General features: G+C 36.2%; 1 protein-coding gene across 5 annotated transcripts in view; it reads left to right on the forward strand.

The window, feature by feature from the left end:
* The window catches only part of LOC117168925 (E3 ubiquitin-protein ligase CBL), a 253426-nt gene that overhangs the window by 74195 nt on the left and 162413 nt on the right, over positions 1–16818 (forward strand). For 4 of the 5 annotated variants that reach the window (XM_033354895.1, XM_033354891.1, XM_033354892.1 and 1 more), the window contains exon 2: positions 248–394. The exons of the other annotated variant lie outside the window; for it this stretch is intronic. In XM_033354895.1, the coding sequence (XP_033210786.1) occupies positions 248–394 (147 nt within the window). The remainder of the gene's footprint in view (positions 1–247; positions 395–16818) is intronic. 5 annotated transcript variants of the gene reach the window in all.

The raw sequence follows: 16818 nt of genomic DNA on the forward strand, positions 1-16818 counted from the left end.
ATTAAAATTCGAAAATTTTTTCTAAAGCCTCCAGGGGACTTCGTTTTCGCACGAAAAAATTTTATGTGCCCTTATTGCATCCGGACCCACAATTATAAATTTTGCATATAATCATTTTTTCCAGCTTGTTAAAAGCTGCCACTCAACAAACTGATAACAGTTTAAAGGTTCAAAAATAAGAGCTACCCTCATGGAAAGTGTTTTATTCGAGAGATTTTTAATAGTACAATACAAATTTTTGTTCCAGTACCTTGGTTGCGTGGAAAGTATTTAGACATGAACTGAATCAAGTTCACCCAATAAGTTCTGGATTACAAGCCATGGCTCTAAAATCTACAATAGATCTTACTTGTAATGGTTACATTTCTAATTTCGAATTTGATGTTTTTACGAGGTAAGCTTTCTGTTATTAGCTTCTACTAATTTATAATTTTACGTGTAGCATGTCAATTCTGTTTTTACTAATGATACATGTATATCTACATTTGTTCTCCGCAACGTCATGTATACCGGCCTTTTTTTTAGTTTATTGATTTTATTTTGTCTGGAAGGCAACTTAAAAAAATAGCGCTTTAAAACTTTGGGAAATTTAAGAGAAAACACTATACTATGTTCTAGACTATGTTAGAATAATTATGATTTGAAAAATATGTTTCTATTAGAAAATATTAAAAAACAAAAATTTTTTTTTTACAAAATTTCAACTGGACCGAAGCTAAAAGCTGTAGTTTATATGTAACACACTAAGAATTAGTCGTCCTGATCATCGGTGCTCTCGGAGACATCAAGCCTTCACTGGTGTAGCTTAAAAAGCTTCTTTGCTTATCAACGGAAAGCCGAGACACTTGTGGGGAGAAAGCAGAAGGCGGTGGTTCTTGGGTCTCCGTGTTTAAGAGGCACCAAGCTTCTGTCGGACCGCCGTACAATAATCATATGCTGTAGCCAGGTATGTTAAGCTGACATAACCAAATCGACCAATTGTGTTATGACCTATATGATAATTAAGGGCTAATTCAATGCTGTAAAGTCAAATTTAATGTTCCGATTTTTTAAAAACAAAAACAGGGCTTCTACTGGCTTAACGTTGCGACCTATACTATAATCAAGGGCTCATTTAAGGCATTCTAAAAAAAAGATGTTTCAAAATCAAACTATATAACTGAAAAACTACCCTTTATCAAAGTTACGCTAACGTCGTAAAAATAGCAATATCATAATTAAGGGCTCGTTCAGGGCTCAGTAAGCGCTCATTCAAAGAATACATTTTTTTAAACCAACTCCTAACATTCAAGAACCACAACTAAACTGATAGTACAGATTTAGTGCTGGAGAAAACAGGACAAAATTTTTGATTGTTGCTTAGCTCTACGAAACATTCAGAAAAGATTTTATGAAAATAATCCCTAATAATCGAAAGCTATCCTTAAAATTAAATGATAAATTTAACCAAATCCAAAATTATGCGTTTACGCGTTTAGATAAAGTGTTCCAAAATATTCTATAAAAATACATGAGTCATCTAGATAGAGTAAATGCACTTTCTTCACTTGTGCTGTTAAGATTCAAGCCAAGGTTCGCGGCCGCCTGATCCGCGGTTTTGTAAAGAAGCGCTCCGTTGCGCATCATCTCGTGATTCTTGTCCATTGTCAGGAGTGACACTGGTTATGGTGCGTGATCGTGTTTACATCCAAATAAATTTTCAGTACCATGAACTCAAGGGCGATCGGCATTGTTTGCGAACACATTGACGTATGCCCTGCGTTTTCGATCGATTTAAACTACATTCACTACTTGGTTTGGTATTGTCACAGTGGTTCCCACGAGCACCTAGGTAAAGGATTTGTCTAACATTCTAGAGCTCCGCATATAAGGCTAAGGAATTTTGGAGGACACTGCACCCAGGTACCATTCAGCTTTCGGCACAGATGTGCCAAAAAACTCTGAGGATGTTTTTAGAAAATATAGTACAGTATTGTACCTAATGTGTTACCCTAACCAAAAACATGGACCTAATTTTGTATGTATTTTTGGACAGGATAATTCAGTATTGTACTCATATTTTTGCACAAAAGGAACGCAATGAAATTAAAGCTCCGTACATTTTTTGCATTGTTAAACATGTTTAAAGTTGTATAAAGGAGTTCTCGTTTTTAGGAAATAAGATATCAAAGTTATAAGGTTGCATAATGGCCAGAAAATTGGTATAATTTCCCTTTTCAATTGAAAAGACTAGTTTAAAAGTGTATAATATTTTGCGCTTATGCCGTTAAGAGAATCTTGGTCATATTTCTCTCGAACGGGACATAGTTTTTATCCCAATTCTTCCTTTCTATAAAAAAAATTTGATTATGAAATCCAAATAGAGTATAACAATACAAAAATTAGAATTATGAACCAAATAGGTTACATTCTAACGTCGCGAATTGTTTGATGCTTTTCAATTAAAAGCATAGACTACATTCGCGCATGAATATTTTCAGCTCAGGATTACTATTTGAGCTCTTTAATTTGTCGTTAAAATTTAATAATCTTGTATTGTAATTAAAAAATATTCTATTACAATAACAAATAATTATCACATCCTCTTAAGTTGAGGCGTGTTCCTTGGGTGAATTTTTTAGTCAAAAAGCGACGTGAAAACGAGTTTTCAATTTGATGAAACTTGAGCACTATCGGACGGTATATATGACCGTGAGATAGGTGGTTACAGTCTGTAACGGAATCATTACGACGATCCGGCAAAAGTTTCATGCACCCTGAGAACACGGAGTGATCCAAGGATTACCGCTTTCTGCATTTTTCTCGCAAATGTTTTAGCATAATTTTGACACGCAGGGATGCTTTTCAGGATATTAACGAGTGAAAGTTTGGAACCTCCAAGAACGCCGATGATAGTGACGATTAGTTTAACAGAATATTCCGGGTACAATCGTTGCAACTCCCTTTTAAGGTCTCTATACCTCTTTTTCTTTTCATTCTCCTTGGCTATGATGTTTTTGTCAGCTGGTGCCGAAAATTCGATAACGAACATGGTTCGCTTCTCGAAGTCAAGAAGAACCATGTCTGGCCTCGAGTGTGCAACAGAAACAATTGTTGAGAATATAAAGTTCCAGTATATGCGGCACTTCCCATTTTCGGCAATTGACTCGATTTCCCTAGGAGCATTTAGAGGAGCGATATTAAGGTTAATGCCGTAAGAGTGACAGAGATGGTAATAAAGCACTCATAGATAGTATATGAGCTAAATGCTCGGGGTGTGCATGGCACGCCCTGCAGCTATAATCGGAATGTCTTGGCTAAAAATGTGGCGACGGTATGTTAAGGTGGAAATGACAACGTCTTGTCATGCCAAAATGAAACCCTCTTATTATCGAGGAGCTGTTCACAAAAGTTTTTCTCTTATGATTTCTTAATCCGGGCTTTCAGGAGTAAGTACTCGAGATAGATAAGATTTGATGCATTTTGCTCACGACTAATACTGAAGTTAAGTCCGAGTGCTTCAGCAGCCTCCTCTGCTGCTTTGTACAGAAACGCTCCTTTGCCTACTTCTTTGTGATTTCTGGTCATTTTAAGAAGAGGGTCTCTTCCATTTGCGACTCTATGCGCTGTACCCAGAATAATCCTGTTGTGAAGACATTCAAGACTCAATATTCCGCGACCACCTTGACGGCGTAAGATGTACAGTCGCAGAACAGTAGACTCAAGATGCATGCTTTCGTTCATGTGCATAACCTTTCTTGTCCCGATATCAAGGGATCTGAGTTCGTTCTTCGTCCACTGAACCACTCCAAATGAATAGAGTACTACAGGGACCGCAAGCATATTCGTTGCAGATACTTTTTTCCTCACCGACAGTTCGGAAGCCCAAATCTGCCGAATGAGACGTTTGTATCTGCTTCGGAGAGTATTCTTTATAGATGTAATATCCTAAATGCGGTTCTGTGGAAACCCCCGCATGCATGAGTCTCTCCAGCGCAAAGGTGTCGTATAGCGCTTCTATCGACGAGCTTAGGATCTTCAGAGATGCCATTAAGTTTTCCTCGCTTTAAATAAATCTTGGCGCATTTGTCTAAACCAAATGCCATTTCAATTTCCTTAGTATATCGTTCGACAATCCCTAGAGCTAGATGTAGTTGCTCTTTGTTTTTAGCATAGATGTCCATGTAAGTATATGTCTATAACACTATAAGATCTATAAATCATCTCAGTTTAATTATGAACAATGTATATATATACATATATATTAGACACGTCTTTCGAATGTCGAAAACCGAACATCTAGGACAGATTATATTTAGCTATCCAACTCACGTGGGAATCACGCACATTCAAAGGCAAAATGCGGCAATAAGATTGCTTTATTACAAACTCTGGCACTCTTACGGAATCAGCCCTCATACCGTCACAAACGCAAAACAAACACATCACAGTCAAGGAGAATGAAAAGAAAGTGAGATATAAAACCCTTATAAAGTAATGGCGACGGCTACACCCTAAATAATTTGTTAAGCTAGTCATCTTGATCACTGATGCTCTTAGGGTTGTCAAGCTTGCACTGGTTAAGAGCCTAAAAAGTATCCATACGTGTCAACGAAATGTTAAGACACGTGCGGGGGAAATGCAGAAAGCTGTTGTCCTTGGTGGCTCCGTATCCTCACGGTGTATAAAATTTTTGCTGGATCCTCAAATTGTGTCCTTTGCAGACTGTAACTACCTATCTCACGTTTAGAAGACGTGGTTACAGTTGAAACTTTACCGTGATTTTTCTGAAAGCGGGTGCAATTTTGTAGAATGGCACCCGCATCTGGTAAAATCCTGCGGTTGCCCGTATGATAAAATTTTAACTGTATAAATTTCAATAATTTCTTCGAATTCCTTTATAAAGACAGACCCGTTAAATGTGAATTTTTCCATAAATGTTCGTAATCAAAAATTTGTATCACATATTACTATTGAAGATATAATACACCTAGAAAAAGATTAATTGATACGTGATCTCACAACATTTTTTTGTGAACCTTGTATTCTATTATCTTATTTTAAGTGAATATTGTGGTCCTTTTTTTAATTTCTATTTGCTTTTTAGTGTTATATGAAAACAATAATATCGCTTCTCGAAGTCTTGGAGAACGATGTCAGGCTTCGAATGTGCAACGGACACTGTTATCCGAAAATCGTAGTCCCATAAAATTTGGGTCGTTCCCGCGTGAGTTTTCGTACATCTCTTTCCTCGAAGGCTCGATTCTGCGAACAATCCTGTCGTTCCGGACAGCTGTAAAAATATTATACAGCGTGTTCAAAAAAGTTATTGGCCTGCAATTTTCTGGGTTGAATAATCTGCCTTTTTTCGGTAGGAATATAGTGCGTCCTATCACCAGCCACTGCGGAATGGGTGTTTCCGACTTCAAATATGAGGTGAATATGCGGGTCAGATGTTGGTGTGTAGAAGCAAACTTCTTCCGCCAATAGTTCTTGATACCTATTTTGTCCTGCAGTCGAAAAGTTTTTCTTGCCCTCAAGTGCTTTTTTTACCTCTTCGGAAGTGTTTGATGGACATTTCTCCTCAGATGTTATGAGGTCACAAAACTTCTTGAAGCGGCTAATATTACTAGTATTTTCTTTTAACATAAATGTCTTCAGGATCTTTCATACCTCTCTCTAAAAAGTATCTACCTGGTTGAACTTGGGTGGACTATTAAAAGAAACAGGGAGATCGCTGGTTAGGCGCTAGCAGTCAGCGAGTAACTGGATTCTCTCGGACCTACTCCTCTCTCTTTTCTATTCTCCTTGCGTCTGATAACACTTGTATTTTGTAAAAAAATATGCTGCTTGATTGTCAGCAGCTTTGTCCTGTTCAATGTGTGATAATAGATCCTCAGTTCTTGGGCGAACTTAGAGATTAAGGATATCCATTTTTCACTTACTGATATTAATTTTAGATTACATGAGATTAAAAATATCTTATATAATTTCCTTTCGTTTGATGTTCTCCGAAAATTTATGTATTTTGAATATCTAAAGTATGAAAACTTTTTTAAAATATGTAAAATGAAATCTATCAATAAGTTTCTTTGTTTGAAGGAAAAGAAAAGCAAAAAATGTAATTTCCAATGCAGTAAAAAATGGTTAAAAAATCTCACTAACATCAATATCCCAGAAGATCTTATTGATATTGAGTCACTGGGATCAAATCATTCAGGTTGCGATCAATCAATAAAAGATTTTCAAGCTTTTAATTTTATAGCTTCCATTGAAACGGGAATTTTCAACCTTCCCCTTGATGATAAAAATGCTATTAGGAATCACTGCACTCAGATAATCATGGACCATGTTACTGCTTAAAAGCAGATAAAGACAATGTTACTGTAGTCATGTAAAAATCCGATTATAAAAATAGAATGTTGATTATTTTAAATGATACTAATACTTATAAAAATTAAAAATTTGGATATACTTCTACCACTGAGACAAAAAATAATTATTTGGTTAATACTATGTTAAATAAAAACCATCTTACTGCAAAAGAAGGTGTTACACATCCGTCACTCCGAGAAATTACGGTTTACCCAAGATTCATAAATTTGGTAACTTTTTAAGATTAATTGTTTCCATGATAAATAGTTCCACTTACAATTATCGAGAGATGGACGGAAATCTCTGAACATACAAAAATCCCTGAAGATGAATTCATAAAATGTGTTAATTTGTGCTTCAATACTACTTTTTTCAACTTTGACGGTAAAACGTGTAAGCAAGTTTTTGGGGTCTAGCCATGGGTTCTCCTCTGTCTCTGGCTGCAGCGAATTTAGTCATGGAAAAATTGTAAAGCACCTGCAATAAATTTTTGCCCCCCCCCCTTATACTATCGATATGTAAACGATATTATAACAGCGGTTTCGCGAAATAAAACACAAATTATCTTGGATCAATTAAATAGGTACAATAATAATCTAAAATTCACCATTGAGATTGAAAACAAAAACAAAATTATTTTTTTAGACACATTAATTATCCTTGAAAATAATTATATCCAATTTGACTGGTTTCAAAAGAAAACATGGTCGGGCAGATATCTCAATTTTAATTAATGTCATCCGATGCTCGCATAAAATTGATGTGCACACATGCTCCTCAGTGACACATGGATATGGATTATCTTGCATCTAATGCGTGCTTCTGATTGTTTAATCCTTAATGTTCAATTACGCATTAATTATTATCTTTACAACAATTCTTCATTATCATTTTCGACGCCATTTTTAATGAGAAATTCAAAAATATAAAAATGTACCTTGAGTACCGGTACCCCCTGTATAGTCATGAATATACAAGGATGAGGGTGGGCGGAGATATTTGCAGTAGAAGGGAGGGTGTAATCAGACCATCAGCCATTATGGTTGTTGATAAGGGGGGAGAGCGGTGAAAGGCAATGTGGGGAAGAAATGTTGAGCGGGGAGAGGGTGAGCTGTATGCGGGAGGGATTAGAGAAGTATGAGGAACCGTTAGGGAAGGTAAGCTTTGAAGAAGAGTAGTTGAAAGAGATATGGACGGATTAAAAAAAGTAAATAAAAGGTCGTCGAAATTGGGAACTGCGAAAAGAGATGAGTGGCGTAGAAATAAGGAAAGGATTTAAGTTACTGTGTAATAAAAAAGAACAGGAACAGGGGAAAGATCTAGAAGAGGAGCTGGCAAGTGTTAAGGCACGGGGGAACGAGAACGCTTAGGAAGCGCAGAGTGGGGATAAGCTAGAAGATAAGAAGTGAGGAGTGGAGGGAGTTTACAAAAAATCGTTTCAGGGGTCAGATTGAGAATGGGACACATGATTACGTGGAACCACATTATTGCAAACTCACGCTCTGATAAAAAAGCTCTTATAAAAAAGTAAGGTACACGCGACGTATTCCTTATCCGGAATTGAGGTAGAGAACTCTTCCTTACACGTTAAAATAAATGTGTTCCCTGCTTACGTACTTTAAACGTTTGCGGGCCGTTGAGCATCTCGCTCACTTGATTAAACCATTCGAAGATAGCAGCATCGAAAGGACATGACCTTTTTATACCAAAATACCGCAAGTCACAAATTTCATTGTCGGGAAGCACGCAGTTCAGCGTAATTGCATATAATGGATGCGAAGAAGTTTTATAATCAGACATACAAAGAAGTAATTCAAAAGAAAATTACTTTTATGAATATTAAATTAACTATCCACGAAAAATACCGGTTTCACTATTCTCTCGTCAAAACTTGACAGTTTGACATTATAAAACACTACAGTGGGACTCAGATGTCGGAAGTCGATCGAACCTCTCTTTCTACAATGTGAGATAAACAGAGACGATCGGATTGTGTTTCAATGACAGGTCTTTTTATTTCGAAACGATCATATTCTCTCTCTATGTCTGTCTATACAATATTACGTCTTCTTTGTTTTCTTTGTCGAATTGTAAAGCCTATTGATCAAGCGTATTGGTAGCTAGGACTGCGTCATCAATTCAGAAGAATTTATAAAAAAAATGAAATAATTAACGAATTAAATAATAATAATAATAATAATAATAATAATAATAATAATAATAATAATGTCGCGTAATGGCTCAGAGAGAATATACGCACATACATAATGATGTAGCGGGCATTATACATGAACAACTTTCCCTAAACCTAGGACACTTAAAAGAATGGATGCCTTTCTATAGATACATTCCAATGCCCGTTTTAGAAAGCGAAGATTACGTCTTATATTGGGATATTACTATCCTAACAGATCATTGTATCCGGGCCAATCAACCTGACATCGTGATGCGAGAAAAAAAGGTGGAAGAGTCTACATCATGGAGATTGCTTGTCCGCTTAACCGAAATTTGCAGTCAACCTATACAACCAAGATCCACAAGTATAGCGAGTTAAGGCATGAAGTAAAGACCATATGGAGAAATGTGAATCATGCATCTATACATCCTATTGTGATTTCGGATACAGGCAATGTGCACGCAAAATGCACTGAACATCTTGAGCCTTTAGGAGTCAGTAGGGTATTGGTAGCAGCTCAAAAGGCGGTTTTATTAAACACCTGTCGCATTGTAAGAAACTTTCCTGATTATCAGGAAGCAAGCGAATAAAAACCTGTAGAGTGGCATATTGTAGCTCTAAGAAAGCATCCAGAGGTGACTGTTGTCACCTCCAACGCTCCCGGGTGCTCGTAATTGTGTACATACAACATCATCGCAGGAGGTTTCAAACATCGTATTGGATTCACTCACAACATCCTAATCTCATCAGTCACTTGACTTAGCCCGTGGCTATGATGTACAACCGGGTTCACCTGAGTAAACGTTTGGAATAAAAGAAATATATAGAGAGATGGTAGCTCTAAGAAAGCATCCAGAGGTGACTGTTGTCATCTCCAACGCTAGCGGCTGCTCGTAATTGTATACCTTCACCATTATCGCAGGAGGTTTCAAATATCGTATTGGATTCACTTATAACATCCTAATCTCATCAGTCAGAAATAATAATATAGAGATATGTTGGGTTTCAATCGTGTACAAAACTGAGGATTTTGTCAATCAAGCCAAACGAGCCAAGCTAAAATTCACTTCTCAAACTTAACAAAACAAGATAAAACCACACTTAAAGAACTCAATCGGAATAAAGGCATAATATTACTCAAAAACAAAGGCAAAATAAAAGTAATAATGAATAAGGAAGACTATAACAAAGAAATCATGGACCTTTTAACTGACGATACATGCAAAAAACTTTAAAATGACCCCACAAAAACAATATTCAGTAAAACAAGAACCCATCTCAAAGACTCTAAACTTGACAGCCAAAAAATATCTAAATTAAGACCATCTGTGCCAGACTTTACGGGCTCCCAAAAATCCACAAAAATAACATTCCACTCAGCCCGATTATCAGCGTAATAAACTCACCAACTTACAAACTGGTACGCTTCCTTGCTACAGAACTAAATCTTTTTACAGGAAACTCTATCACTCACGTCCAAGACTTATTTTACGAAAGTACCAGTCTCTGATACGATTGATGTTATTAAATCTTTTACAAACTTCCCTTCCGAGCTCATACCTTTAATAGAACATTGTCTCAATACTACTAATTTCTCTTTCAATAACCAATTCTACGAACAAACCTCAGGAGCAGTAATGGGATCCCCAGTCTCACCTGTAATAGCCAACAACTTTATGGAACAACTAGAAACTAAAATCTTTAAACTTCAGTTGGCGACAGGGACTAGATGAAATTAATAAGTTTTTCGGCTTCATCAATCAATTACATCCTAAGATCCAGTTCACCATGGAAATTGAACAAAATGGAAAATTGCCTTTCTTGGACTTCTTAATTTACAAAAGATTGGATAACACTTTAGGGCATAATATTTTCAGAAAACCCACCCATACAAACAGATATCTACATGCCTCCTCCCACCACCACTTATCTCATAAATAATCCGTGATCAAATCCCTTGTATACAGAGCTGTCTCCATAACAGATAAAGATAACTTACAACACTAATTACAAAACGTTAAGCAAAGCCTAATACAGAACATTGACACAAACACACAAATTAATAAAGCAATCAGAAAAGACACTCAAAACAACAAGTTAACACAACCTACTAGAGGAAGAGAGAGAAAAACCACTATCCTACCCTACGTCCTTTCTTCTTGTGTTAAAGTCTATATTAGAGAAACCGGGAGAGCGATGAGTCAACGTATATAGGAACATGAGAATAAAGTCAGGCTAAAACATTGCACGCAATCAGCACTAGTTAAATATCATATCGAAACGGGACATAACATTTTATTTGAGAAAACAACAGTCATTGCAAAAACACGCAATATCTTTAAAAGAATACATAGAGAAGCAATCGAAATCTTAAAACACCCTAATAACTTCAATAGGGAAAATGTATTTAATACCAATCCGATTTAGCCTCCCGTCCTTCTGGATTAAAAAAAACTTGATTAGTCAATCAACATAACATAACATCACCTGATACCTCAGTTACAGGTTAGCCCTGAAGAAGTGAACTGCAGTGTTCACGAAGGGACGACAAAATTCCTAGTTTTATACACGATTGGAACCTTGGATATTTGTAACATTGTATATCTTTATAAAAATGAATAATCGTGAAGGCGTTAAATCTATTGATAATAATATAATTAATTAAGTAATTAAGGGGTTAGTCAAATTTGAAAATTTCAAAAAATTGATTTTTTCATTGCATTTTCTGAAAGTATAACATTTCAGAAATATTGTGTCAAAATTTCATCGAAATCGGAACGTAAATTACTAAGATATACGACCTCAAGTGAAGGCGTCTCAAGCAGTTTTTGAGCAAGTAGGTAGCTACGAGAAGCTGCGACTATTGTCCTCCGCTCTTAGATAGTACATACAAAATGAATCGTCCAAACGTCGGAAAATAAACAAGAAAATCGACGAAAGTGTACAAAAGAAGAAAAGAAAAAAGGAAAAATGTGTTTAATCCACAAACTGCGGAGATCGAAGATTCCGTGCAGCATGAAATACTAAAGATGCCAGAAAGCGTCGACGCCAAGAAAAAATCGTTTCTGCTGAAGCTGCTGATGAAGAAGAAGGATATATGTATGATGCTGGAGTTGACGACTCAATGTAAGTTGCGAAATATAATTTTTATATTACATGGAAATCGAAGTGAACTTACGGTATCGTAAACAAAAATTTCGTGAAAAAATTGTTCATTTTTTATATATAAAATTGACTACAATGAAATATATATTGTTAAAACAGAAGGTGTTTATGTTATAAATAACTGATAAAAATTTGGTGACGATCGGATAAACCGTTCTTCAGATATGGTGTACATCAACTTCGAAAACTTTGTTTTTTGACACACGTATTTCGCGTGTGTGAAATCGCGTTTTGTATAACACAACGTTTTCGAAGTTCATACATGCAATATCTAAAGAATGGACTTTTTAAACCGTATATACTTTGATTTAGTCCATTACTATTTATTTGCATGAAAATTTAAAACTTTAAACGCCTTTTTTAAAAACAATGTTTTTCGCGTGGTGATCAAGATATCTAAAGAGCGGCCATTTTGTCGAAAATTGACACTCGAATTTTTGTTTCAGATGATCCTGCCATGATGAGTATTGATTACCGCAAAACGCTTTTTTTTGTAGACTTCTGGGAGATGGACTGTGACTCGCTTATTTATAGATATTCTATGACGAGAAAATTACTGTGACTTCTCGAAGTATGTAGTATTCGAATGCCACAACATTTATTTCAATGTAAATGAACGTTTCTTTGAAAAATTAGTAAAAATTGTCTTTTTTTTTGGTGCTGGAAACTTGTCTAGCCCCTTAACTAATTTTAAACCGTACTATAACATTTTTGATTAAAATGAACTAATATGTACTGCTCTTTGCTCTAACAATTTCGATATACTACTTCCCGTTATATATTTGCGGGTCAGGCGGCGCTGTCCAGCGTCTTCAATTGGTTTCAGGCATTGGGGCCTCACTACTGCTCGATGTGAGCTCGCCGTCGTACTTATTCGCGTGTGCCTCCCACTTCGAGTGAACTGTCGCGCTCTATAATATATTTATCATGAGTTTTGCACTCAATGTATTTTAGAGGGGTCACTAACTCTCAAATAAGCGATAAGAGCAAGTCAAAATTCGCAATAGTTTTATTGTGAGAATTTTGCAAACATTACATTTCGGTAACTGGCGCCCTTTTGGCAATTCAAAGTCTTACAACAACCAATGGAACCTTATGTAAATTTCGTGTTTTCACAGACACTTTCGGAATTTTACAGTAGTAGGATTTACCAAATGTATCTGTTTGTGTGTTAGAATTCAGCATAAAACTCCTGCGCATTGAAATTTGGTGTAATACCCAACCTAAAAACATTTGACTCAGTGCTAATCATCTGATTGACTGCATTCCTGTATTGCGTCTTGTCTTTCGCATATACAAAAAGTATTTTAATGTTGAAAATCGTCAAACCGAGCGTTTGATCATATTATGACATTCACTTACTAACATTTTGGTTCAAGAAGCAATGTTCTAGGTCCTATACTTCCGGTGGTTGATGTATAATGCCCGCTACATCATTATGTCTGTGCGTATATTCTCTCTGAGCCTTCACGCGACAGTTATCAATAATGTGCACGATGGATTCGTTGGTATCTCCACGCAATCGGCACTGGTCAACCACGTCTTGATGTAACATGCGTTTGTAATAATTCCTGGTGCTGACAACCTTATGCGCTATCGCAATGACGTATCCTTCCCTTTCTGGATACAGAACACTCTTTCTTAGCTAAATATTGGATGCCTCACTATCCACTTCATTTTGATCTAACGTTTTGGGGTACACGCCGTGGATAGCTTTCTGCCTCAATTGTATTTCTATTTCCTCTATGGTTTCTGCCCTGATATTCAAGGCCCCGTCTGAGGACAAATTCAAGGGCGTGTAGTCAAGATCTGCTTTGCAGGTGGCGCTGTAAAGAGCAACATTTTTTGTGCTGTTAAAATAGTCTCGCAACTGTATAACTTGTGACTCATACAGTTTTTTGACAATATTCTACTGTATTTCGTGGTAAACCTACCCTATAATCGCTGCATTTTTTGTGCATTCCCTGCTCTCTCATTTCTACGCGGACGATTCTATTTAACTTTTCAATGTCGGTGTTAGACCATTTGATGAGCCCGAAAGAGTACATGAGGGCAGGGATGGCATATGTGTTGATTGCCCTGATTTCGTTTGCTGAGTTGATTATTGATTGTTGATTATTATTGTCCTATTTATATAGTCACAGACTTGAGATAGTTACTGCCCAACATTTCGAAGGCATGTTTTGGTTTTAGAGTTGGATTTTATTTGATTATTTTGCACGATGGTGTCCCGCTAATCATCAGTCACGAAGACTTTTTTATAATGCAATCAAGTGATCTGATGAGAGCAGTGTGCCCCGACATATTGTGCAAAGCCTGATGGGGGGACCTACGGCTTAAGGTGGGTTCGGAACCACTAGAACCTCGGTAAAGATACATGGAAAAATTTCCAGACGTACCGGCTCATGGATCGAACCGAAATAGATCGAAATAGAGGCGTTCGTGGTTGTACTGTTTCTACAGTAGATGTATAAGTTACAACAATAGGTTCATTTTTTACTCCATTTTTAATACAAAAAAGGATTAGCTGTACTTTCTTAAGTACATCTATATTAATCTGATTAGGCATTTGATTTAATTTATCCTCTAGCGGATCGCTTTCGTCATGTTCAAGTTTTTGAAAGTTTAAGTTTATCATGGTTATTGTATATTTCACAATTTTTATCGGTGATTAATGAAGGACTTTGATTAAAATTTCCTCGATTTTATTTGCGCACGCGAAATTCAGGTTAATGTCGGTTGTGTGATTTGTAATATATCCTATTACTGGTATATATATTTCTCTATGGAGTAAGTAAGGAGACTGAGAACATAATGTTCTTGTATACCTTTTTAAACTTAGTAGGGATTGAGATTATTCTTTTGACGGAACTTTTCTCGTTTTCAATAATCGAAATGTTAATAATGGAATGGAAGCTTCTATTGTATCCCCTAAGGGTTTACATGTTTCTTGTACCTTCTTCCCTATTCCTTTACACAACCACACACACTTACTTGGTGGTGGGAGGGGGACCTGCAGTTTAAGGTGGTTTCCGAAAGACCAAAAGCAACAGTTTGAAGTACTTATAGAACCTTTTTCTATAGAGTTACCGGTCCCGCGACTCTTCAGAAATGAACAACTCCCTTGGTAGGCTAGTATTTACCGCATGAACCACCGAGGCTCTTCCAGAATGTGAGGCAAAAATTAAACACGCAAGCAGACCTAGTTGGTCCAAAGTGCTTTAGCCCCCACGATCTTTGTCCCACTGAAATGTTAATAATGTAGCTCAATAATCAATTTAGTACTGCTGTTTATATTGAACTAATATCGAGAATCTTCTGGTAGTCTTCCTCGAAATCGTATTTTGTTCTATGTTGTACGTAAAACTCTTCTAATGTATTTTTTAAGATTTCAGATGTTAAGATCTATGGACATAGGATACGATATCTACCATAATTGACAGAATCTATTGCTGTATTAATATTTTCTTTTATTTCTTCAATTAAGATAGTCGTTGAAATTATTTTCATATTAATGAAATTATCTTTAGTATTGGAATTCAGTTTTTCAATTTTTTGAGATTCTAATGTTATTTTTATCTTTTAATTCGTAACACGTGCTCTAATACTAATTTGAGGATTTTTGTTGGGTTTTTTAAAACGGAAACTCTATTCTCATTGTCTGTATATAGTTTTTCGAATTATATGTTTATTTGTTTTAAATCTGATACAGGCAGGGTTCCAAAAAGGGTTTTAGAAATATCGTCTATGAAATTAAATAATCCTCTTTTATGTCTTTGTTTTCCAAGTAACTTATGTAAAATTGTAAGTTTGTTTATTAATCTATTACGTCTATGTTTTATTAATCTTATTTCATTTTTCGCTTTTCATTTATTTTTGAATGTCTTCTATTAAATTAATTCTTTGTTCTATCGCTTGAAATTTGCTTTCTTTTGTGGTTAAATTTATTCCTATAATTAGTTTCCAATTTTCGTGGTACAAGTAGGCTTTACTCATTTCCTCAATGTGAATGTTTCCATAAATTTCCTGGCGAACGTAGTTTGTTTGTGTTGTCCTTATCAACATCCATAGTAAACAGAATCATTATTTTTCTGGAACATAAAATGGCATCCCTCGATCGGTGTGAAGTTGCAGAGTTTTGCCTTTAAATTTAATTTTTAAATTATTATTTTTAATTTCGGTAATAATTCCTGAACCTTCCCAGCTTGGATCTACTTTATCTTGTTTTGTATTATTTTACCAATTGGCTTGATATCCTATTTTGTAAACGGGATGGCTTTTCACTATATTTTCATCTAAACGTTTCTTGGTCTTTTCTTGTTCAAATTCTATTTTTTCATTAGCTTTCCTAATAATGTAATCATGTTTAAATTATCTTGAAATTGCTGATGGGATATTAGGATCTCTTCCGAAGGTCATCTCGAAAGGTGAGAAGCGTATGCTTGTATTTTTCATTGTAATAATTACGAATGTGATGAATTTTTAAATTTCATCCCATTGTTTACCATTAGCTTACCACTGATGTTTTAATCATATTTTTTAAAGTTGAATATATTCTTTTCATATTGCCGTTTGCCTGTGGATGGAAATATGTTGTTTTTATATGCTTGGTGTTTAATGCATGTCCAAATTGTTGAATTCCGATAAGAAGTTTGTTTTCCTTGATCGGTGATTATTGTTCTAGGGGCTCCGAATATATATATATTCCTCTAGAATCAAACCGAAGAACCTATGACAAAGCCACCGAACGAGTCCTCGGGTTGCGGATAGAGGGTCCCTGTACCAAGGGTTTCTGCTGAATATGGTTACAAAAATAAATAGGCAGTCACGGACAATTGTCCAGGGGTGGTCCTGAAGAAATTAGCCCCCAAGCGGAGGTGTGAAAACCGTGCCGAAAGCTGAATGGCACCTGGGTGAGGTGTCTAGAACGGTGACTCTGGGATACCGGGCGACCTCTCAGAGTAAGCAGCCTTATCCTTGAATGCGGGGCTCTACAAGGCTGGACGAACCCCTTTCCCTAACTTCTCGTGGGAACAACAATGACAACACCAAACATAGTTGTAGTAAGTGCGGTTCAAAACAACAGACCGCGCAGGGCTCCCGACAATGGGTCGGCCAACAAT

The sequence above is a fragment of the Belonocnema kinseyi genome, chromosome 3, assembly GCF_010883055.1.
Source record: "Belonocnema kinseyi isolate 2016_QV_RU_SX_M_011 chromosome 3, B_treatae_v1, whole genome shotgun sequence".
In the NCBI taxonomy this organism is placed as follows: Eukaryota; Metazoa; Arthropoda; class Insecta; order Hymenoptera; family Cynipidae; genus Belonocnema; species Belonocnema kinseyi.